The sequence below is a fragment of the Alosa pseudoharengus genome, unplaced genomic scaffold, assembly GCF_046254945.1.
Source record: "Alosa pseudoharengus isolate Yale_2024_CS ecotype anadromous, Long Island Sound unplaced genomic scaffold, YU_APseudo_1.1 YU_APseudo_1.1_scf_14, whole genome shotgun sequence".
NCBI classification, from domain to species: domain Eukaryota; kingdom Metazoa; phylum Chordata; class Actinopteri; order Clupeiformes; family Clupeidae; genus Alosa; species Alosa pseudoharengus.
The window spans coordinates 8,494,651-8,518,940 of record NW_027468609.1 but is presented as its reverse complement, the minus strand read 5'-3'; the positions used below and the strand labels follow the sequence as shown (position 1 = coordinate 8,518,940).

At 43.3% G+C, this 24,290-nt stretch overlaps 1 protein-coding gene and 1 long non-coding RNA gene across 4 annotated transcripts; one reads left to right on the top strand and one right to left on the bottom strand.

Moving 5' to 3' along the window:
• Positions 1 to 90: 90 nt before the first annotated feature.
• On the top strand, positions 91 to 24,075 carry LOC143122815 (uncharacterized). Of its 2 annotated transcripts, XR_012986762.1 has the most exons (5): positions 91 to 179; positions 6,680 to 6,723; positions 12,601 to 12,791; positions 23,114 to 23,301; positions 23,527 to 24,075. It is a non-coding gene; the product is annotated as an uncharacterized LOC143122815 (long non-coding RNA). The 2 variants fall into 2 exon arrangements; XR_012986761.1 differs by lacking the exon at positions 12,601 to 12,791.
• Positions 17,598 to 22,065, bottom strand: june (JunE proto-oncogene, AP-1 transcription factor subunit). Of its 2 annotated transcripts, none has more exons than XM_076283714.1 (2): positions 21,920 to 22,065; positions 17,598 to 20,991 (listed from the first exon to the last, which is right to left on the bottom strand). In XM_076283714.1, exon 2 carries the CDS (start codon positions 20,852 to 20,854, stop codon positions 19,763 to 19,765), a length of 1,092 nt encoding a protein of 363 aa, XP_076139829.1. In that variant the 5' UTR covers positions 20,855 to 20,991; positions 21,920 to 22,065; the 3' UTR covers positions 17,598 to 19,762. The 2 variants fall into 2 exon arrangements, with proteins under 2 accessions (XP_076139829.1, XP_076139830.1); XM_076283715.1 differs by lacking the exon at positions 21,920 to 22,065 and adding an exon at positions 21,571 to 21,909.
• Positions 24,076 to 24,290: the final 215 nt, after the last annotated feature.

The following is a 24,290-nucleotide window of genomic DNA, read 5'->3' as shown; positions in this document are numbered from 1 at the left end:
CTTTCTGAGCCCCGATTGGCGCGTTAGGGTGATTTCCACATAACGTGACACGCTGTCGGGATGTAAATAAAAATAAACTAACCTCAACAGGAGAAAGTTGCTGCTACTTTCATATTTTCTGCAGCAGGCAATGAGTAGCAGCAATCAGTAAACTGCTGTCGTCCCCTTGTTAGCTACAGGTAAATAATTGGTCTTTCCATGAAGAATTCAAAGTAACGACATCGGCTGTCATTGGGGGAAACACGTGGAATCGAATTGAGAGCCTATCTACCAGAGCCCATTCTCTGAGCCTAGGCTACGCTACGGGAGGTCGGTCAGTGGAGTTTCTGGGTTTGTGATGCTTTGTAGGCCACAGTATGTTGTCCCACCTGCTGATGGGTTTACGTGTTCGAACAGAGACCATTCAACGTGAAATTGTTTGAGATTTTAAGAAAACAGAACAGTTTACATGGCCCTAGTGGGTGTTCAAACATTCAAGAATGTAAAAGTTGCCACCGGCAGTGCTGTAGGCTAGGCTAGAAGACAGAATCGAATAGAGAGAGAATGGACTTGCAAGTGATTTGTTGATTCCTGTTGTGGGATCTACATGTTTGAACATGAACCATCAAACAGGAAACATGATTTGAATTTTCACATATGAATTGAGACTTTATTCAGAATTCAGACCTGATCGCGCTGACACGCCGTTAAAGAAAAGCTTAGGCTAATCGTCCAACTCATGCATCAAGCGTCAGATACAAGCCTAATCCTAATAAAGGATTTTATCAGAGTGCCACTAATATAATGACAGTGTTGCCCCGACTAACCGAAACGGCGTCAAAAAAGTAAAACACGTGAAGCTGAAGAGCTCCATTAGGCCAGTTGATTGCTGCATTACAACGTTTATCCACAGAGTGGCAGTACGACATCAAAAACAGAACCTCAGGTCTTACGGCTCTGAAAAAAGAAACTTTTGTGTCTGCAAGTTAAATGTGGGATCACACATGCCTGCAGTTACGCAAGACCGTAATTCAATTTGATGATCACTGGTAAACTTTATTCATTATTTTGCTTTGGTTCGTAACATGGTCGTTATTATAAGAAAACATTTGTTTCCCAAGTTTTTTACCCAACAGTCTCTTTCAAGGCAGGCTGTAGTAGGCTATAACATTAACTATGGTAGTCCTAGTCTAGCCTACTTAAAGGTTCATTTACTTGTGTTTGAAACATTTGTACCATTTGCCACCAAGCTTGCTTTAATAAGAAAAACATGGTATGGTTATGAGAACAACCAGAACAAAGTCATTTGCTTTTGACACTTCAAGAAAGATTTATTTAAATCTCATCTGTTAATAGCCCACCAAACTGCTTACAATCCCTGCAATTTACAAATTACTACAGGAAGGGAAGGATTAACATCTTAGTAAGCTATTTCAGTGTAGCCTATCATGTTCATTTGCATTTCTCTGTTGACATATCATTACTGTAAAATCCACCTACACCAGGAATTACCTAGGTCTCACAAAGTCGCCCAGCTTTGTGAAAATGTCTAATAATTACTCATGTTGGTGTCACCTTGGGTCATTGTAGGGGTGTTTTTTTCCCTTTCATTTTCCAGTTATATGTTTACAGCACATTTATAAAATTCATAGAGGACACACATGCAGTTTACATTTTTTACTAGAATTTTTCTTCGCCCACGAGGTTACATCAACTGAAAACAAATTATATTTCCTGGCTTGGATTCTTTAGTCTTGAAGGTGAAGGAACCTTGTGTGTGTGTGTGTGTGTGTGTGTGTGTGTGTGTGTGTGTGTGTGTGTGTGTGTGTGTGTGTGTGTGCGCGTGCATACACACACGTCACTGTTAAATGAGGGAGGGACAGGGGAGAGACTTCTAGGTGATGTTGTGTGACAGAGTTGTGTGAGGATGCTCTTAATGAATGAGTACAGACTAGCAAAAGAGGAAGCACAACTGCCTCAGCCACTCTTGTTCTTCCCCTGGAGAGCCCTCTGATGCGTATCCACTCCTTTTAATATTAGTTTCCAGGGAATGAGGGCTTGACTGAGAGGAATCTGGGTGTTTTCGTGCCTAATCTTGCACAACATGAATTGAGCAAAAATGAGAAAGCTGTGGTTTTTCCTGTTCAAAATCACTTGCATCATCTGCGTCAATTGTGTTAGCTCAGACGACAGCTCTGTTCATTTACTCAACATCTAACAAGGACTTGTGAAGAAGTCTTCGAGTGATGCTCCCTAGCTGACTTGTAATAGCAACGATGACTGTTATCCTCTTGCTGTGACACAGTTGTTCACTCAACTGCTTATTCACTTTTTCTCCGAAAAATCTGCAGCCTATTCATGCTCTCATTTCTTTCCCTGTTATTTTTCATTTAAATATGTGCTCTCTGCTGTCCTGTAGTCGTTCACACACTCATCTGTCAACCCTTTCAATTCCACCCTTTTCTCTCGCTCTGTTCTGCCCCAGGTCTGTGTATGACTGTGCTCAGCAACTCGGCATAGCAGAGACACATCTCTCCCTGATATTAGATAGCAGCTGAGTTCAGAAGGCATGTGGTTCTCTTCTGGGCCACATCGGGCTCAGCTACGGCTCAGCTACGGCTACAGTCGGCCAGTGCAGTCATTGATAAGTACGAACAGATCTCTGCGGAGATAAGAACAAACTGTTCATACACAGACCACTGTGGCCATGGTGTGTACACCCGAAACCCATGTCCCCATGTTTCTGAAAAGCATGTTTTGAGCTGTCATTCTAGAAATGTGTTGTGATGCATGATGCATTGGTGCTAGGAACTTTTCGTAATTGATAGTTTGTTGCAGAATTCTCTCTTGTGAAGGAGATATGGTATAATATGTAAGAAATGTACAACTGTGTAGTAGAAGAAAAAGGCAAAAAGGCAGAAAGCATTATTTTCCAAATTTATGTCAAAGGATTATTTAGCGTGCATGGAAAATAATACTATACTTATGAGTTTGCCCAAATTAAAAAATAGGGTTTGTTTGGATTGTAGAACTCTCCTTGTGTTCTGATTTCTATTTTCCAAATGTTCCTGCTCATGTGTTGAAATCACATCAAGGGAATGCATGGTAACCAAGAATTAACAAAAGCCAGGTGATGGCAGAAATGTATAAAATTGAACGTAATAAATCATTTTTTCTTACGGAGGGCCAAACCAACATAACTGAGCAAAATAATAGGTGAAGACAAACAGAGAATTGTCTTAATATGGATGTCTTTTTATATTGAAAGTTAGAGGTTCAAATGTAAAAAAGCATTGTGTACTGTATGCATTGTTATTAATGGGCTCGTGAAGAGCCTCTTAGACAGGACCATTTAGTTGTGCTCTTATCCCACTATTCTGTTCTTTCATGTATAAAGAATTTTATTCAAGGTTTTTCCCTTATTTATACAAGCGTAATTAATCGTGATTGTTTAAACACACGCATACACATAGACACACACACATACACATAGACACACACACATACACACACACAGAGGGTACCCAGAAGCAGAGCTCTCAAACGCAGCAGAAGTGAGAATATATCTGCATAGAGTAAGGAAGGAAGAGAAGCCGGGAGGAGAGGCACGCTCACCCCCCCACTCCTCCTCTGCTTTGCTTCTGCCTGGGCTCGGCTGACTTCCTGGCTGCAGCCCTCTCCATTCGCTGGTGGTGAAACACCAGTTCATTTGCATTCCACAAATCCAGACGCACAAGAATATGCAGTAATGAGCATTGCCTACACAGTCATGCCTATTCTGTGCAGCGGGGCCGCCGGCGAGTTTGCGGCACATTTAAGGCTGGCAAGGATTTTAAAGCCCACTTAATTTGATTAGCTGCAACACCCCACAAGCTTCCAGGCACACACTTTTCAAATTAAAATAAAAAAGCAGTTTTTAAAGTTTATTTTTACAGGAACACAAAATGTTTGTTTTCAAAGTGGCCAAAAAAAACACCCCTTTCTTTCTCTTCTTCAGTGATGAACATATTCCAAAATGTATTTCAACTGTACAGGTGTAACAAATACTGTACAGTCTTTTCTACCTCCTCCATATTTACCCGGGATGAGGAACTAGACTGATAATTGCTGCTTTTATCCCTCCTTGCTGGTTTGTCTGTTCTTGTTTGCCACAATGGGTGGCAATCATGGTATAAAAATATATGTTGCAAAGGACCTTTGGGTTTCTCTTAGGTCATAATTTCGCCGGCTTTCCATGCAAGTCAAACCAGAGAAATACCTCTGTCACGTGACCACCTCTTAGGTGGGATTGTCAGATGGAAAAAAGAGCGTGGCCTTTCATTTCAGCACAGCCCTACTATGTTGTAAACAGCCACTGGTGAACGGGTTTGTCTGGGGCTTCTGTGCTCTGGTCAGGGAATTGTGTCCTGTTTGTGTTCATAGCAACAGCTAATGCCAAAGCATGGAGTAAGAGCTAGAGTCACCTGTATTGGACCGCAGCAAAGGCAGTGATTAAATGTAGTTGTTTAGTTGGATTTGACTGCCGTAAGGCAACTTGATGGGAAACAGGGAAAAAAAATGAAATTTAGATTTTAAGGAACACCACCCCTATATTTTGCCCGTTTTTCCATATAAACAATTCCACTCGTTGATGAGTCTTTGTCTGGCTGATATATTAGGAATTGAATGACTAATAGCCAACGGTGGGACCTTGGGATTTTTCCATTCATCCTCCTGATTTGTTGTCTATTTAACGTTTCCTCTTCCCCGTGGCATTCTGGACCATGCTTTGAGGCTTGATGTCAAACGTAAGCCTGAAAACATCACAACACCATTGTAGGGAGGGGGGTGGGGGGTAAAAAGTGCAATAATAAGCCAAATGGCTCCTCTTAATAACTACACCCACAGCTCGTCCGCCCAAGAAGCAGAGGTGTGCCTTGGCTTGGCGGGAGTTTCCCATGGTGCTCTGGATCGACTCGTAACCCCCTGGCACAGAGCGTACGCCAGGCACTGGCGTAAGGGAGGGGAGCGATGGTGGGTGTCAGGGGGTGTGCGTGTGTGTGCGCTGTGCGGGCCAGAGAACGCACACCCAGTCGCTCGCTTGCGCACAGAGCGCCGGGGCTGAGGCAATGAGCTCAGACGAGTCGCGGCCAAGGGGAGCTGATGTCATCGGAGCTGATAACAGCTTTCAGATGTGTTTTTGCTTGCTGTGGCCAGCACAAGGACCTCTTATTCCATTACACATTACAGAGGCATTGGCTCGGCTGCCAAATAATCGCGCAGTGATGTCACAGGCAGTGTGTGGGGTTCGGGGGACATTCTGGAACAACTGTGTGCCATGCCAACAAGTCACTAGCACAGCACTGCCGACTGTATCAGAGGCTGGAGTAAATAGCTTGGCACTGTACGTGTGTGTAACATAAGAAAAAAAAAGTCAGTCTTCTAGCCACAGGGTATTGAAGAATGTGGTGACTGATTTAGCTGCAGTTATATAACACTTGAATTTATTCAGTAGACATTTGTTCAATGAAAGAATATATATTTAAAGTGGAAATGCAAAGTATTCACCTTTTTCACTTAATAATTGGTGGATAACAATTGTCCTTATTTCGGTTTAATAATGGCAATTGATAATGTTTACAAGGGGACGCACATAGTCTGGTAACTGACTTTATATGGTTATTATAAATGTATGTAAAATACTCCGGATATTTGATAAGAAAACTTATTTTCATTGACCGTCTCCCTTGCTGTTGCTTGAGTACATTTTGTAGTGGTGCTCTCTATCAAGGTTGGGTTACCCATGGAAACCTAGAAAATATTTGGATAAATCTGATACGTGGACTAAGCTAGCATTAAAACCGAGGCGCACGTCATGAAAGCACAACTGTCGCTTTTAAAATATGAGGTAATTTCTAAAGTCATAATTTAATCAATTCTGTAAAAATAAATATGGAGCGTAATTGAACTCCCAGACACAGAGGACTTGCATTTCAAAGCAGCATGTGGCGAAGACTTAAGCCTGATATACATGGGTCCCTTGGCTTCAAAGTGACCTGTGCCTTGTGCTTGACTTTAAGGAAATGAATTATAAACTGATGGAGAGGGAGAAGCAAGGTTAGGACCTTGGGCCAAGACCATAACTGGATCAGGATGATATAACTTTAATTAAAAGATCATCACACACACACACACACACACACACACACACACACACACACGCACACGCACACACACAGACACACATGTACAAAGCCAACACATCATCGCACACACACAAAGCCAACATATCTCAGCGTGTCTGTGGGAAAATAAACATGACATGAGTAATAGTAGTAATTGATAAAGGGAACCAGGAATATTACGAGTATGCTGATATGCACTTTTGAGGAAATGCACTAGGTACTGATGGGGCCCTGCACGCGATATGAAACAGATGTCACGTACTGTAGCCCATGCCATGGAGCACAGCACAGTTATTACTAGGGCTGTGTATTGGCAAGAATCTGGTGATACGATACATATCACAATACATGGGTTACGATTCGACATATTGCAAAATATTTCACTGTTGTGCGAAAGGCGATATATTACGATTACGAAAGTCTCATTTTATAATGAAGACACCATCATACGCATAAAATGTAAGACAAACAATTCAGTACACTGTACAGTACAGTTCTGCCACAACTCACAAACACTTTTACTTTTTGTTTAACAGCCGAGGCCCCACACAGAGACCAGGGACCGAACATCACCTTGAAGGTGAGTTCCCAATTCTGATCCAGTAAACTTTTTTTTTGGTCAAATTCAGCAAATTACTCCTCACAGTCCTAGCTATCCGTTCAGTGTGTGGGCCTTCAAAGAGACCCCAATGTTTGTACACTGTTCGGGCTCAGTAAATGCAAAACATATGTGAAACACAGTGGCTTGGAGTCATTAGCAATCCCAGGCAATCAACATGTTTCTTCAGGGACGGAAGAGAGCCGTGTAATTTGATTGCCTTTTAAGTTCAAATATCAACAACCTTTCACTAGCATCGTGGGCTGCATTCTTTACTCTCCTACTGTAAATGTTTAATTAGTCGACCTTGTATTGCTTATAAGTCACCCGGGGGTGGACACATATTAACAGCCCTTGTGTGTTTGCTATGAAATCTCTCCCCGCGTTGCTTTTGTACGGAGATGAGGCACACCAAATACAAACAATTAAGAGTTCATAAAAACCAGAGCCCACGCCGATCAGCATGACAGGAGTCTTTTGGTTAAGCGTCTATTCAGTCATTATCAGTGGACTGGGAGGCACGGCTGTCACCCACGTGCAAGATTAGGCCTTTTGGAAGCTCTGGGTTAGACAAGGAGGGCACACCCTACTTCGCCTTTGTTTGAAGGAAAATGCCAAGGAGTGCCAGGCTAAGTTGGAGTACCAGAATCATTTATTTGCAAGGCCGCTTATTGTTGTTTTGTTTTTTTCAAAGATGGCAACCTTTCAGTATTGAAGCTAACCTAACCAATGATTTTATGGGATTTCTGGTGATGTTTAATCATACAGGTTTCTCAGGTCCAACAAGATACTGGTTAAGCAACTTACTGTGACGAGTTGGAGGGAAGGTGGTGTTTGAATATAGCTCCAGTACAGATCAATGTAAAACAACAAGTGACAGTTTAACTTCATTTAAACTGTTTTCTTGGAAAACAATGGATTTAAAATGAGTTGAACGTTTGTCATGTTTCACATATTCGGTTTCGGTTATACTCATATTCTCGGTCACACAAATATGAGTATGGGGGCCCACTGTCTTGACATGCTACAGTAGTTGTGAATGGCCTTTATCACTTCTGATGCATAGATGGTGGGGTAAGTGTCTCTCGTGACAGGTGGTTGGAGGGGTTACGAAAAGGTTCCTGGAGACAGATACGCCGTGACACATCCCTGCTTGAGTGTGATGGTAAATAAATCAGAGCAACGCGGACAGGGAAACAGGCGCGACCTTGATTCATCCTATCATTTCCTGCACAGGGATGCGTTTGATAATACTTTTCAGCACGACCAATCGGATTAGATCATAGATTAGAGCTACTTAGTCAGCGCCTCGGCTCGACACAAGCAGCTGTCCTTGTTGTTCAACTTGCACAGATGCCTCCAGATTTCATCAGTGCCTTATCGCCAGACCAGAAGTGCTTTGTTTTTTTTCTCACCCCCGTCGGATTGCCGAAATGACATGAAGCAACAGTGCAGCAGCCCCAGCACTGTCCCTGGCCCTGTGGTTAGCTTGGTTGGGGCTTTATTTTTAGATAGCAACAGCATCAACACCATCATCACAGCTCTCAAGGGTGGCTTGTGAATGTCGTTTTGTATCCATGGACACACCTTGTTACAGTTTAGCAATTTCATTATGATGCCGATCGGTGTTATCTTAGGTAAACTTCTAAACTTGCGCCTGTTGCGGCCACGTGTAGATAGATTTCCTTGGCCAAGTTTTACTGCAGGAGAAAACATTCAGTCATACTCTTTCTTTTATATAAACAGCAATGCTAAACATACTAAGGAAGATAAATAATCCAAATCCTAAGATTTCATACCACATTTAATGATATCAATGTGAAGATTGTATCTGTTTCAGGTCTAATAGTGATGTATGATGTTGGAAGCACTTCCTCATTACATGTTCTTACTGCCCTCAGCTGCATGATATGTTTTAGAACTTCTTTGTGATTCTGCATGATGACATACGCGTGAAACTTTATTCAGTTTTCAAGTATCTCCATGCTTTTTAAAAAATGTCATAATGGCTTCTTCTTTCAGTGCTCTACCTATCCATATGTCTGCTCCACATATCTCTCTTTCTCTGACCTTGAGGAAGGGCTTTCAAATGAAATGGTATTACCAAGAAAGACATGACTAAATGGTGGTGGGGGGACTTTCAAAGGGCCATGGATGAGATATGCTTGGGTTGGCTGCTGGTTTACCTTGTGAAGTGGAGGGGACTTCAGAACTTCCTCTGAGGTCATTTCAAAAGAAATGTAAATTTTCGTTCGCCCAGTGATTCCCCTCCATGGAAGTCGGTGGACCTTGATACTGAGCTGGATGTCAATGGCCATTGTGTTTTTGGCGAAGCATGATCATGCCTTTGTGTGTGGAGGTAATTGTCCAATCTCAGGACTGATAGAAAGTTTTATGTCACTGACCACTGATATTATTGACACATTAATTGTTATGGTGATGTTCTTGCTTACAGCTTTAAATAGCGGTGCGTGTATAAAGTCATTCCTTTTTATCATTCATCAAAGAATGCATGGTTGTCGCCTTAGTGGTTCGGGAAATGTGCTATTTCACATGTAATGAACAAACACAAATTTCAAAAATAATCTTAAAATGATGAACTACTCATCCTTATCGTATAAAGGAATTCCATTTTATCGAGCTCATATCAGGCTACGAGACCTGCACTTGCCCCCTAATCTGATCATAAGAGGGCTAGGTTGATCCCACCTTAATTTCACCTGCGTGTTGCTACGGGGTCAGGTTATCTGAGCCCAGTGTAAAATAATCACTGACACCGTCGGCGAAGAGGGCAGAGGGAGGGAGAGCCGAATCTGAAACCGGAGCCGACCCAAGGCCCCTCGGCCATGAGACACACATGTCCTCCTAATCAGAACCAGCGTCGCGGGTCAAGGGCGCTGGTGTCCCTCTACGGGGAGCTCTGGAGTGCACTCCACACACATGCAAGAACAAGCACACACAGACACACACACACACACACACACACACACACACACACACACACACCATGACTATGTCTACCCCAGCATCCCTGAGGACTTCTGCTAATAGGGGGCACCCCGTGTAAGGGGAGATGATGTACTGTCAAAACAGCCGTGTTTATGTGTCAAGGCCCCTCAGTTAAATTGGCTAGTATTACAACATGGCAGAAATTTGTCAATCCATTCTAAGTACTTAAGTAAAATGGAACTCAATTACTGTACATTCAATGGCTAAGTCCTCTCATTGAGTTCTCCAATGGGAGTAAGGGCTGTATTTTGGGTCACCAGCGCATGGCGTAATACTCGTTATTCACCCGCGGAAAATTGAATTCGGTATTTTGCACGTTTATTTTTTAAGCATTGCGCCCAGGGGTGTGGCAATTAACAACCTAGGGAGGGGACTCGCGCATTGTCTAAAAATCGCTATCATACACCACCTAAACCTGGTCAGAAGTCAATGGCGAGTTGTTCATATGCTATTTTAAGAGCGCATGTCAACAGTCATGTTGGCAGGTGCACGCACCATCCTTCTATCATTCATGAATGCACACCAGCGCACGTCCATGCAAAGCATTAAATTGCACGATTACAATGGTAAACATAATTAGAGACAGTATGGAGCACAGCTGAAGACGCACTGTCACGAGATATAAGCAACTCCTCTGCAGGATAAATGTTGTTTTATTCAGTCATTTGAGCAACCTTAGGGTAAGTGTTCCTTTTTCCAGCCTATGTTTTCGATGTAACCCATTGTCAGTCAATAGTAAAAGTAACTGCATATAACTGTCTTGTCGTTGACTGACTCCTTGGTGAAGTTAGTTTCACTTTGCCAATGAGTTCAAATAATAGACGAGTGCAAATGCGTGAAGGCTATACTAGGTTTTAGTAAAGCATGGTGTAAGAATGACTATTACATATGGTCTCGCAAGCAGCCTCCTTCAAATGCGCCGTTGAATGCCAAAATACCGATGCATTTATTTGACATATCGCGCGTTGCGCCGTTAAAGGGAATGACAGATGTCATTCTCATTGGTTTAAAATGATGTTACGCCCCAAACACACCCATATGACTGATTAAAAGACCTAGGAACACCTTGTTACGCCATGCGCTCCACTTTTGAGAACGAAACCCCTCCCAATGTGAACTGGACATCCTACTAAATTTGAATAGACTTTTGACGAGTGACGATGCACTTTAGAATGTCATGATAGGGCCCAAAATGTACTAAATCCATCGGAAGCCTTTCCATTGGTGTTATTGATAACATTGTATGCTAATCATCCCGTATTGATCACAAAAAGACGATCAGGTGCCATGTTTGGTTGGTGCCCCTCAGTCGGCTTAATAAAGGACACTGTAATCGGAAGACCAGTCGATAAAGCCAATCTGGTCTCTTCGTGACCTCCGATTCACCACTCAGCGTAGTGAGCTGCAGCATCGGTCAATCATGCTCCACAGCACATCCCCTCTCCTGTGTTTGCACATTAAGATGTAATGGCATTTGCCACTTGGGTCATTATGGTGATCAGGGGCACACACACAGAGGTGTAATCTGTAATTCCCACTGCTTGTGTGTGTGTGTGAGTGTGTGTGTGTGTGTGTGTGTGTGTGTTGTTGTAGGAAATGCGGTCCGATGCCCTCTATGTTGCCTGCAGTCTGATGTGGTAAATGAGCACTGAGCTGGCTGGCTGGCTGGTTTTGTCCACTCACTGGCCAGGCCTGGTCACGGTGGCCTGCTGAACTCTCTCTGCTCTGTCCCCGCCTCACGTCAGGTCAGCTTCTCACATGGTGTCCCTGCATGATGCTGCGAGTAGAACAACATGTTTTCTCATGGCGTTTGTTGTTGTTGTTGTTGTTCTTTTTCTGTCCACTTCGTCACGATCTTAAGCTTTGTTGTATTCTTCCTCTTCTTCTTTTCACTTGCACAAAACACCAACGGCCACCATAGAATGATCCAAAACGAAACCAAAACAACCCATCTGTGGAATAGGAATGTGCCTGTCAGTTAGGGATGTTGAGCATCGTGTATGGCAGATTTTAGAGGATGACCTTGATGGAGGTTTTTGAATTTGCACTTCAAATCATTGCACTATCAAGTCATTGTACTGTGCTGAGCAAAGTGCAAACTCAAATCTTGCAAAGTGCAAAAAATTAAATGGTTTACCAGACCATTATTGTGGTCAACACATTGCCACCACAACTTATAGTGAGTAATCTGTAATTCCCACTGCTTGTGTGTGTGTGTGTGTCTGTGTGTGTGTGTGTGTGTGTGTGTGTGTGTGTGTGTGTGTGTGTGTGTGTATGTGTGAGCATAATGTGTGAATGTGTATGCGTCCTTGCACACCTGTGTGAAGTTTGTGGGTGGGGAAAACCCACGTGTTAAGGTCGGAGCCTGAATGACACAGTGTGGAGTTCTAATGCTTTATAATGTACTCGCACACTCTGAGGAATGTGCCAATGGAAGAAAAGATGAGGAAAACCAAAACAAACAAATTACCTCATGTTTGCTCAAAGGGGCAAAGCAGACCGCTCAATCCTCTGTCAACCGTGATGTGAGTTCAGCAGTTCAAGTTCACACTTCTCACAACTAAAACTATTTCAGGGAACTACCTCGACTGTCAACCAAACACCATCATATTTTTAGAAGAACAAGAAGTTGATGAATTATGACTAGGGCTGGCTGGGTGCATGCAATGCACTTGGTTTGACGGCAGCACTGACTGGACATGAGATTCACGCATTGACCAACCAGGAGGAGAACCAACAAAGAGCTGTGTGAACTAAGAATCTCAGATCATATCGTTTATACAACAAAGTACTTGCTAGATCTTTATGAGTGGGAATTACTAAAATGTTGACTTTTTTTCTGGATTGCAGGGCATATAGTGCAGTGATGGCAGTTGTTGCTTAACATTAATGGCTTCATCATAAGCACTGGCATACTGCTGCACTCCCCTCTGTTGCTCTGAGTGTCTCTGCATCCTTCTGCTAATGCATGTATGTGCATGTGAGGCAACAACAGTTGCCACGGCAATCCAGGAAGCTTTCACCTGAAATAGCTCCTGTCTGTGAGTAGCGTGCGTTTGTGTGTGTGTGTGTGTGTGTGTGTGTGTGTGTGTGTGTGTGTGTGTGTGTGTGTGTGTGTGTGTGTGTGTGTGTGTGTGTGTGTGTGTGTGTGTGTGTGTGTGTGTGTGTGTGTGTGTGTGTGTATGTGTGTGTGTGTATGTGGGTATGTGAGTTTTTGTTTGCCTTTGTGTCTTTGTTAGATGTTGGATCTCCTTGTGCGCTGGTAAAGGACTCTCATGCTAGAGTGCAAAGTAGGCTGAATTCCCACTGTCACATACACACACACACACACACACACACACACACACACACACACTCACACACGCAAGCACACACACACACACACACACACATACACACGCGCACTCATGCACGCACACAAACACACACACAATGAAGGAGTGGGTGTGTTCGTACTCCCACTCACTGTGTGTTGCAACCGTAAGAAAACACACCCAGGCCCTCCCAAAGCAAATACAAAAGAACATTGATCTCTCACTCATTCTCTCTCTCTCTCTCTCTCTCTCTCTCTCTCTCTCTCTCTGTCTCTCTCTCTGTCTCTCTCTCTCTCTCTCTCTGTCTCTCTCTCTCTCTCTCTCTTTTTCTCGTGCTCCTCGTCTCTCCGGCTTTCACTCTCTCGTTATTTATGCATTTTTTTCTTATTTGATCTCTCCCTCTCATCCCCTCGGGTTTCCCGGAGAAGGGATTTTCAGCCATTTTAAATTTTTCCTGCAGGATGCTTTTCATTTTAAATTGTGTAATCAAAAAAAATAATGAAATCAAAATAAGTTAAACAAAATAAATATTTACATTGTGGCTGGTTGTACAAGGATGTGACACAGCACCTATGACACATCAACAAAAATGCATATGAAGGAATGAGAGGTATTTCCTATTACTCAGCCAATAGCAAGCCAAGACAGGGGGCACATGACATGACTTTTCGGTTCAAAATCCCCAGGAATGCCCCACTTCCTGTGCCCAGAGCTAGGGAGAGGTTAGGTGCTGGTGTTGAAGGGAAGTACAGTGAAATACTGTAATACTGAGTCATGATTTCAAACCCTCAAGCCCCCCCCCTCACACACACACACACACACACACACACACACACACACACACAAACCCACACACAAACCCTCACACTCACAGATAAACTTCATGTTAGGCAGAATCTCTCTAGCCTTAGCATATACAATACGTCCATAAAACCTGATAGTAAAAATCCATTCTCGCATAATTCAGTATTACCCCCCCTGGTCTTGAGTGGCAGTATGTAGTTCAAATGGACGGCACTCATTGACCCACAATCCCTTCTTCCCTGCGTGCGTGGGAGAGAGAAGGTGGGTGGAAACAAGGAATTAGTCATTCCCAAACGAGAGAGAGAGAGAGAGAGCACATGCTTCAGAACTAGAGCACATCACTCCGATAGAGGATGAACTCAACTGGAAGAGAGAGAGAGAGAGAGAAAAAGAAAAAAAAAGACATCTCAGTTCGCTGATTTTCCACAGGCACCTTATCAGCCCTGCCTCATTCTGTTTGCAAACAAGCCAGCACATTTAGAGCACAAACACGGTGATGAATTTTCAAAGTAGTTAACATCTCAACAACTTTATTCTGAAATGTTCTCAAAAACAAGCTGGTTTCCACAGTCATTATCAGCCCAGTAAATGTTTTTAATCCAGTATTATTGCACATACTGTTCCCATGAATCTTACTGATGACTGGATTAAAAGAGGTGCCATGAAAATAAACGCACAAGTAAGCTTTTGCTCTTGGCCCTGGTCACTCTCCTTCAAGTCGGCGTGAAACAGGAAGTACCTATTTAGAGAAAATGTCCTTGTAGTAGGGTTATTTTTCTTTCAAGTCAGCCGACTCATTATGAGTGCTGCTCATGCCACTGATTTGCAGCCAGTGTCACCCCCAACTCAATGACACACACTCAAACACACGCATAAACACACACACTTCTCCTGTGGATTCAGTGTAACTTTTACTTTCACAATGAGCCGGCGTATTCCATGTGCTTTACTGGAAGTTCAAGATCTCATTATGGGAAAAGGCTCCCAGACAGACAGACAGTGGGTGGCAGAATGTGCTCCGATTTACTATGAAATGCCAAACGCAGGCATACGCGCCACTTCTGTACTGCTGTATCTGTGTGAGAGCGCAAGTGACGGGAATTTGACAGCACGTCTCAGACACAAAATGACATGACTTAATAGTTTTAATTTATTTAAAGTTTAAGGTCTCATGTTTTGAGGTTTGCTTAGTCATATCAGGGAGTAGTGATGTATATGTTGTCATGGAGGATACAGTCATAAGGTGAAGTTAGTTAGTTAGTCTGAGAATCTGTTGATTTCTCACGACCTCCCTTCTGGCTTATTGGCCAATAACACTTCTATAATAAGTATGTGTGAGGCTTCTTTGAGTTCAGCTCTATCTGTTGCTTGGTGCACTTGCACGCTCAGAAAAACAACAACATCAACAACAACAGCAAAATAAACATATAAATAAAAAAAAAACCCAGGGCTTGTTCTCTCAAGGTTGCCGTCATGATTGAGTGAACGCCTCAGTCCTCGTGTCTTGTTAGTGTGAAACGTTCATTCTCCCCTCAGGAATCGAGTCCACATCTGTTCAGTGTCTTGTGCAATCGCTGGCCAGGGAGAGCCACATGCCTGCCCGGCCTGCCTGCCTGCTTGCCTCCCTCCCATCCCAGTGGTTTCGCAGTGCTCTTGGAGGCCCTGGGCTTCCCAGACACGGTGGCTCTCTTCCAGTGAAACGGCGAGGGGGGATACCGCCGGGGAGTCAAGCGCAGAGCAGAAGTGATGGACGCATTTGACATGCCATTCGCTCTTCTGTTGTCTGTTAATGAAAACCCGTTGCTAACCTTCAGCGCAAGTGTAGCGTTCCACAGAAGAGATATTCTGTGGGACAGGTTTTTGTTTTGTCAGCTGATGTGAATCACAGCCTTCACAATGCATTGTCTGACCTCTGAAGTTTTTTTCAGCACAAAAGACTATGACTATTTGAAAATGGGCGTTATTCACATCTGTTTGGTTAATCTATTTCAGGCTGTACTGACATCACAACACATAGAATTGTCATCCAAGTAGATATGGTCTGCATGGTTTATCTATGGTCTGAGCAGTTCTGAAGAAGCAGGAACTGAGATGTCAGTGTAACATCATGGAATCAAACATGACAACTGTGTTTTTAATACAGTTAAAAGTATTAGTAAGTATTAGATGAACAAATAGTCAGTGTCTGTGTGTAAATGTGGGCAGATATTGTTCCAATGACACAAGCAGAACGATTACTTGGTTTAGGAACCCGATCGTTTTATTTTTAATAAATCAAATAGACAATGCATTTTCCCCCAAGATATCATTTAGAATCAGAACAATAAAAAAGCAAGGCAAGTCGCCCTTAAGTCTGACTGCTGAACTGCTTAATGTTTTCAAACTGCAGGTCAGTCATATCTCACATTGAGTCTCCTTAATTGAAATGGTAGGCAGAAAGTCCAATGGTCTTCACGGAATAAATCAAAATGGCCAGACACTTTATTATTGTTATCACAGAGTAAACATTATTCAGTGATTTCATTAGCATTTCTTTTTTTCCTCTCTTGGGAATGTCTTTGGAATAGAGTTGCTATTCTGTTCCCACTATGGTTTTGTGCATTCTTTTGTAAACACATCAACACATGTATCTGAATCCACGCTCAGATCAGTGTGAAGAAAACAGACCTTGTGTCACACTTGCCGTTTCAAATTGACATCTCATCTGCCTTTAGATTAGCTTAGTTTTAAACAAGAAGAAATGACCAGTCTCAGGAAATGCCGCCGCCACCCTCTATTCAAACACGCAGCGATTTGTTTGAGACTACTTCACATGGCAGTGATTCTACTTCTTAGATCCAGTCAGCCCAGGGATGCCACTGAACATTTTAAACTACATCTCCTGTGCATGGTGTCCATTCCCAATTGGATGCATCCCAGAACGTAAATAAATAATATCATACTGACACAACCACAGCACAGAAAAAAAAAATCTATGTATGTACAGTATGCATTCACGTAGAAAAAAACTGCAATGGATACACACTAAAACATTGTCAAAATCCTCAGAGATGTAGCACTGAGGTTTAAGACTGTTGTCAATTGCCATTCAAGTGAGGGGGGGGGGGGGGGGGGGGCACACAAATGCAATAGAAATCTGCTGAAAGCACACTCAAGTTGACACTATCAATGACAGTCCTCCAAATGCAATGCAATAAATAGTGTAGTCTAGAACAAACACAGCGCACTAGAGTTCACTTATGCAGTTTTGTGTCTCAAAAATGAAAACTTCAGACTCAAAAAGGAAAAATTGTACAAAAATATAACTGCTTTTGGCATTAAAAGCCTTTTTCAAGTTTTAAAAATAAATATTTCCTTGACACTCAAAAGTCTGTAATCTACTTTAACAATTTCCATGAACTCACTCCAGATTGATAAGAATGTGTGTATATATATATATATATATATATATATATATATATATATATATATATATATATACTATATATATATAAATAGTTGTTCTATATCTCTGTATTGTATATGAAAGGCATTAGTAGCAATTCAGTGCACAAAAAATGTTATGTAAAGACTTAAAGATCTGCTCAGATTATTGAAGCCATCAGCAATATCTGAAAAAGCAAGCACTCTCTTTGCACAATCTTTGACTGAAATGCAACGTTAGCCATGTTATAGCAAAGTAGCCAATGTTTAAACTGACACACTGCCAAGGATATGAAGATAATCTGATTTACGTTTCATAGTGACAATCTTGAGTTTTATTTTTCAGGAATCCACAAAAAATACCAAGTAGTTTTCAGAAGGAGTAGGTTGTATACGGTTGTATACATTTCATGTGAGAGATTTGAGATAAATATCAGACATCATTTAATGTTATGATTTATGTGCAATATAAGTCCCAAAAACAGTGTCAATAAGACACTGGTAATTCAACCTGTACAGTTCCTTTACACAAACAACATAAATAGTATAGATAATTTTTGCATAAATAAATTGCTTTTGAAAATTCTTACAAAAACCAGACAATGCAAAACAAAATAAAACAAAACAAAGAGAAAAAGCAAATACTATTACTTGAAAAGCCCTTCTCTATTTTTTTCAGACTGGCTTTCTCGATGTAACCCAAAATGTGATTCTTAATATGATAATATTCTCCCTTTCTATATCTCAGCATTTTGTCCTTTTAGCACACAAAAAACCTTAAATAAACAGAACTGATGTGGTTTAAAGTGGCAGCCCCGCACACTGTTGCTTGAGGTTAATACATGCTGTCATGGTAGACGCATGGTATTAACGCATTATTAAAGGTGTGTCTTTAATGACGAGGAAATACAGTGCAAAAGGTCTTTGTCTTGGAATGCAGATTCATTTCACTCAGGCTCAACCAGAAGAAGTCAAAGTACCATTGATAGTGCTCTGTTGTTGCACAGTTATAAAGTCCAGGCCGTACAGATTTATTTAGTTTAAATATGCTCTCTCTTTTTTCAAAACTACTCTAAATCTCAAAATAAACACAGTCATTTAGTACACATTTAAAAAGTTGAAAGTTCCACTTTTGTCGTAAAAAGGTAATTTTTTGTCAATATTCACAAATTGCACAATAGTAAAACAAACAAACATACTAACAATATGCTCCACTGGGTCGTTGAGACATGATGACTTAGACAAAATAGAAGAATCTGCACTGATAACTACATCACGACACAGCCAACTAACTCAGTTAACGTGGGTATATTTTGACCAAGTTCTAATACCTGAAGCTTCCGTTGCAACATCTACAGCTAGAGGTGCAAAACTTTTTTTGTACTACACCCACAAAGCCTTTTCTGCTGCTGGTCACTTTGAAATGTCTTAAAAGTCAACTCCACGACTCTAGTGCATATAATTTCAAACGTAATTTAAGCACACGTTTACCCAGCAACTCATTGTATAGCTGACCAAAAAACTGAACATGAAAGAAAACTCGGAGTAAAAAAAAAAAAAAAAAAAACCCAGCCATCTCCCCCTTCTGTCTCTCCCGTACAGAGAAGCGGTGAGTGTGTTGGTTCACTCGTGAGCTGGGGTTGAGCTCGTCTCCCGAGGGTCCTCGAGGGGGCGATTATTATTATTTTTTTGTGTGTGTGAGGAATCCCCACTCTGAGTCAACTCGCCGTGTCCCACAGTGAATCCACGATGTTTGAATAGACCGTGTCATTCAGAGGTGCAGGCCCGGCTGTGTGTGTGTGTGTGTGTGTGTGTGTGTTTGTATGTGTATGTATGTGTGGCTGGCTGTGATATTCCTCAGGGCTATGACGAACCTGGCCTGGTCTCCCCTGTGCCTGGGTGCCTCCAGCTAACCTGATCGAGTGCAAAGTGCCAATACAATAAAGCAAATAGAGCACACTCCTCACCCTTATCTCAGAGGTGTGCTTGTGTGTGTGTGTGCGTGTGTGCGTGTGTGTGTGTGGTTAGGACATTTCCCTTTGAACCATACCATCTCTTTTGGGTGGCATTCCCGCAGCTCTCCTGTATTTTCAAGGAGTGTCTTCTGTGTTTCCAATGATTCATTTGCAAGGGGCCCAGGAGTCAAAGTGTCCTGAAATGTTCCTTGGAGGATCCCCCCCCCCATCCCTTCCTCCATCCCCCTCTTCTCTCTCTCTCTCCTCTCAGCAAGGCAGTGGCACCAGGAGGGGTTTCCCCTTCTTTCGCACCTCTCAGCACTATGACCTCTGTTACCATCACCAAGTCCAAGTCATTTCTCCACACCACTGAGTCAAACCGCGACGGCAGAACAAAACTGAGAGAAAAGAGAAAGAGACAACGACTAGCAACGAGCTAGACCGAGAGCGAGTGAATGAGTGAGAGAGAGAGAGAAAGACAGAGAAAGAGAGAGAGAAACCTTGTCTCCATTGTTTTCAGCAGCTGGTGCTCTCCCCACTCTTGGCCATGCTGGCGGAGCTGACTGCTATCTGGCAGCCATTGGTGACATGATTCATGACTTTCTGTTTGAGCTGGGCCACCTGCTCCCGCAGGATGCTGGCGGTGGAGGCCAGGTCCGAGTTCTGTGTCTTGAGCACCTTCACCTTCTCCTCCAGCCGCGAGATGCGCTCCAGCTTGCGCTTGCGGCACTTGGAGGCGGCGATGCGGTTGCGCAGCTTCTTGCGCTCGGCCTTGATGCGCTCCTGCGTCTCCAGGTCGATGGGCGAGAGCGACGGCGGCGAGCTGGCTGGGTCGGCGCCGGGCGGGTGCGGCACCTCGGGCACCGTCTGGGGCGCGTCCATGTGCCCTCGGCTGTGCGGGTGGTGACCGCCGCCGTGGTGACCGCCGCCGTGGTGACCGCTGCCGTGGTGACCGGAGGGCCCACCGCCGCCGTGCGCCACCGACGGGTAGGGCAGCTGGCCGCCAGGGTACGAGGACGAGACCGTCAGCGCGTTGGGGTTGTAACTGCTCAGGTTGGTGTAGATGGGCATGTCGCCGCCGGACATGGCCATTCGCTGGTAGGTGCCCTGGATGGACGAGGACGGCGACATGGGCGCCCCCACCAGCTGGTTCTGCTTGTGAAGCTCCGCCAGCGCCTTGACGAAGCCGTCGGCGAAGCCCTCCTGCTCGTTGGTGGCCTGGTTGCGGTACATGAAGGGGTTGCCCGAGGCGTTGGGCGCCGGACTGGTGGTCACCAGGCCCTGGTTGGAGTGGATGATGAGCTGCTCCAGGTCCGGCGAAGAGAGCTTGAGAAGGTTCATGTCTTGGTGTGCCGCCATCAGGGCGCTGTTGGTGTTGCTGTTAATCCCCAGGCTGTTTGGGTGGATGTTGCCGTTGCTGCCTGGCTGACCCTGAAGCATTTTCAGACCCGACGGGCTTCCCACCACACCTTGGAAGTGATGGGCCGCCATGTTCTTTTTGCTCATCATCTTGTGGGTCTGATACCGTTCGTAATCTGGCATCTGCCCAAAGTTTGGCACGTTTGGTGTGTCATCGTGATAGAAGGGTGTTTCCATTTTACCCGTCATTGACACAGTAATGGCAAATCCTCATAATCTGATTAGCAGGTATCAGAGGCTGTAGTTGTCCCACATATGCATTGTGTGTGAGCGCCAGGAGTTATTGACAACAAAGTTTTAAGGGGGAGGGTCTTGATCTCAGATACCTGTTAAAAAAACACAGACAACCATTACGACTAGCACATAACAAAGCATGATTTCATCAGTTCATGATCATCATCACAGTAGATCCAACATGTAGAAAGCGTTGTAGCCTATATTCCAACTTTGAGAAACGATAAACAGTTGTACTCTTCACTAATTGATCTCAGACCACATAATGATGTACTCCACTCGACCTTGAGCGTCTTCGAATTGGTCACCATCCTGCTTACAGGCGAATTCTAAGGTATTTATAGCATTTCTGACAAACACACAAGAATTGGACTTCCCAGATATTATCATCGGTTACTGTAAACGGCAACCCACACAGGCTTTGCCAAACTGAAAACTGTCAACAAGAGAGAATGCCATAAAATGTAACCTTAAAAGCAATTGTGAAACTTAGACTCTACAATCCGCGGATAGCCTACATTCCCGCGTCTTTACGGAATGTGGATCTATTAAAACACGACCGCATACGCACCGAATATTTCGACCGCGCCGGCTATAACATACGCGCGTCTTCCGACAAGTGACTTATGCTACATGAAAGCTATACGCATAAAAGTGTATGAATAACTTACAAGGGATGAACCACCTTGCTTCGAATCCGTTTAGGCTACGTGACAGGAAAACCCAGACAGCCTACTACGATAAATAGTTTCTATCGCTGGTGCTTGTGAAATAACCTTCCCATGAAAAAATCCAATGACTCAGTGGTCCTCGATGTCTGATTACTCAGACCGCTGAATTGTGACATAAAATACACGTAGTTACATTACCCACGCACTGAGCGAGCCGGCTCGCCTCGGCGTCCGCGATGATCTCTTGAAATACAGTCAGCTACAGTAGCCTTTTTACAGCCAGGCAATATAAAATCCCAAACCGAAAGCTGTGTCGAATTACAGTCTTCAAGCTATATGCACTACTTACAGCGGTGTTAAAATCCCGTTTTTTTCTGATGGAGATGGTTTCTTCATAGAACCATCTAGTCTTAGAATGAGGGAAGACGCGTCCGTTCACCTCAGTTGCTTTCCTCGTATGCCTGTTATGCCGCTCGCTGACAGTTCGACTGTGGGACTTTCTGCTTGGCTGATTACTAATAACACACGCCCTTCTCTCCAGTTCCTGAAACTAGTCTACATCGGTGTCACAGATTCTCTGACGCCTCCTCCGCTCCGCTCAAAGGATTTATTTTATTGGTCATTTGCAAGCCGGCGGCCGATGCGCAATAGGTTATTGTAAATTTCGCTGTTGTCTTACAAAACATGTAACGCAAGAAACTTTCTTGGATGCTAGTGCCCTCATGCGACGCTGGGTCAAGGTCTTTAGTTTAACATAAGTGTGAAACTGAAAGCACAAAACAAGAATTTTACAAACCATGTCATATGTCACACGTCAGGTTCTCGAGGACTGATAACGCAATATTTCTCACCATTTCAAGTAGTCCGTTGAGGGCAGCAGAATAACCGTCAACTATGAGTTGTCTTTTCAAACGTTATTACGCAAGTTATTACTGTAAAGATTTTACAAGATTTCACAAGGAGGGTCAAATGATTTAATTTTGAATTCACCAGAATCTGAATTTTCATTCACCTCTGAAGACGATAAATGAGGGTCTTCCCGTAGCCTATTTCCCATGCCACAAACACAGAACTTGTGAGGCCTATAGAAAATACTTTACATACAGTTTTAAATGACATGTTGCCACTCTACAATGTCCATGTCAAGACATTTCAAGCAAGTTCAATCACCACATAGTTTCTAGACACAAGACTGAAATAAACTTTTATTTACACTAAGTCATATTGCTTACTGATCAGAGAGTGAAGACAAGTATCACTACCACTCTGTTACAAAATGATCACTTTCACTATTATGCTGCAGGTCAAAGGAGAGGTGCCATTCATACAGGCACACAAACACTATACACACGCACACACAAGCATGTGCAGTCTGTTGAACTCTGAACTCCTCGTATACAGATAAAACATTTTCAATAGATTTTGTGTTAGGGTTGGTATATGGGGCATATTTCCGTTTGCATATATACAAGAAACTTGTTTGTGTGTGTGTGTGTGTGTGTGTGTGTATTTTTTGTGTAGCTGAACTCTCTCATCCCTGTAGGAACTGTCAGGAAGAGGCTGTGTATGCGAGGCAGGAAGGGCCTAATATACGTACTGAGGGTTGAGGACAGTGTCAACGCCGACAGCAACAACACAGATGCCCTCTGCTCTGGGCCGCCGCACGGGCACCGAGCAGCCCTCTCTCTCCCCACACTGCTCTCCAGTCTGCATTAGTTAGCTGCTCTGAAGGTGATTTGCTCCAGGTTATTATTCCACCCCCCCCCCCCCACATACACACACACCCCACCCCCAACTAACATCCACCTCACCCACACACCCACCATCCACAGCAGCAGCCCCCTCCACTCTACACATACCCCCCCCAACCCCAAAACACATGGTTGAATTTATAATGATGATTTGTATGTATGCTTGTGTGTGTGTGTGTTTGTGTATGTGCTTAATTCCTTCAAGGTCATTCAAGACGCCTCAAGTATTTTCTCTGTGCGGATGATTGAGCTGCGAAGCGCCTTTTCACGCCACGCTCACCTCTGATTGGCTCGGTTTTGCTCAGAGGAGCAATGTGAACGAGCACAGTTCATCGGCACAGACAAACCACAGCCAGGTAGTGGACATCAAGGGGAGAGACTCCCAAAAACGCCCTTCACTGACCTCTTTTTCACACACAAGAATGCTAAATCAGGCTGATATGTATTTTTTTTTGTGTGTGTTTATTTGAGCCAAAAGCATTCCATGGCCCAAAGCCCTCAACTAGTTTGTGTGCACTCTGTGTGTGTGTGTGTTTGATGCTTAGTGAAAATCTGTCGATTTGAAATGGAAAGTGTTTGGATTTAAAAATATGTGCAGAAATATTTTTATATAAAGTAAGTTAAGTTCATTTAGGTCCTCAAAATGTTTTTATTTTTTTATTAAAGAGATAAAAAAAAAGTTACAGTTACCATGGCCAATTCAATCTGGCCAAAGAAATGGGGCAATTTGCTAAAGATTTTTTTGTATGGCATTTCAAAGGCCCAGAAGTTTGTTTGGTAGATTTTCCAATCTAATGATTTTGCAATAAAGCTGATAGAAATAATCTCACATTCTGGAGCCTGCTGTCTGATACCACAGGAGGCCTGGGAGGACATTACATATTGCTACCGACCACATGGATCACTGCTCTTGCATACAACTCCAATATAATAAGTTGGTCTACTCTTCTCTTAAATAAAACCAGAGGA

Coding starts and splice junctions, on each gene's coding strand:
- june (XM_076283714.1), bottom strand. CDS start 20,854: ATGACGGGTAAAATGGAAACACCCTTCTATCACGATGACACACCAAAC.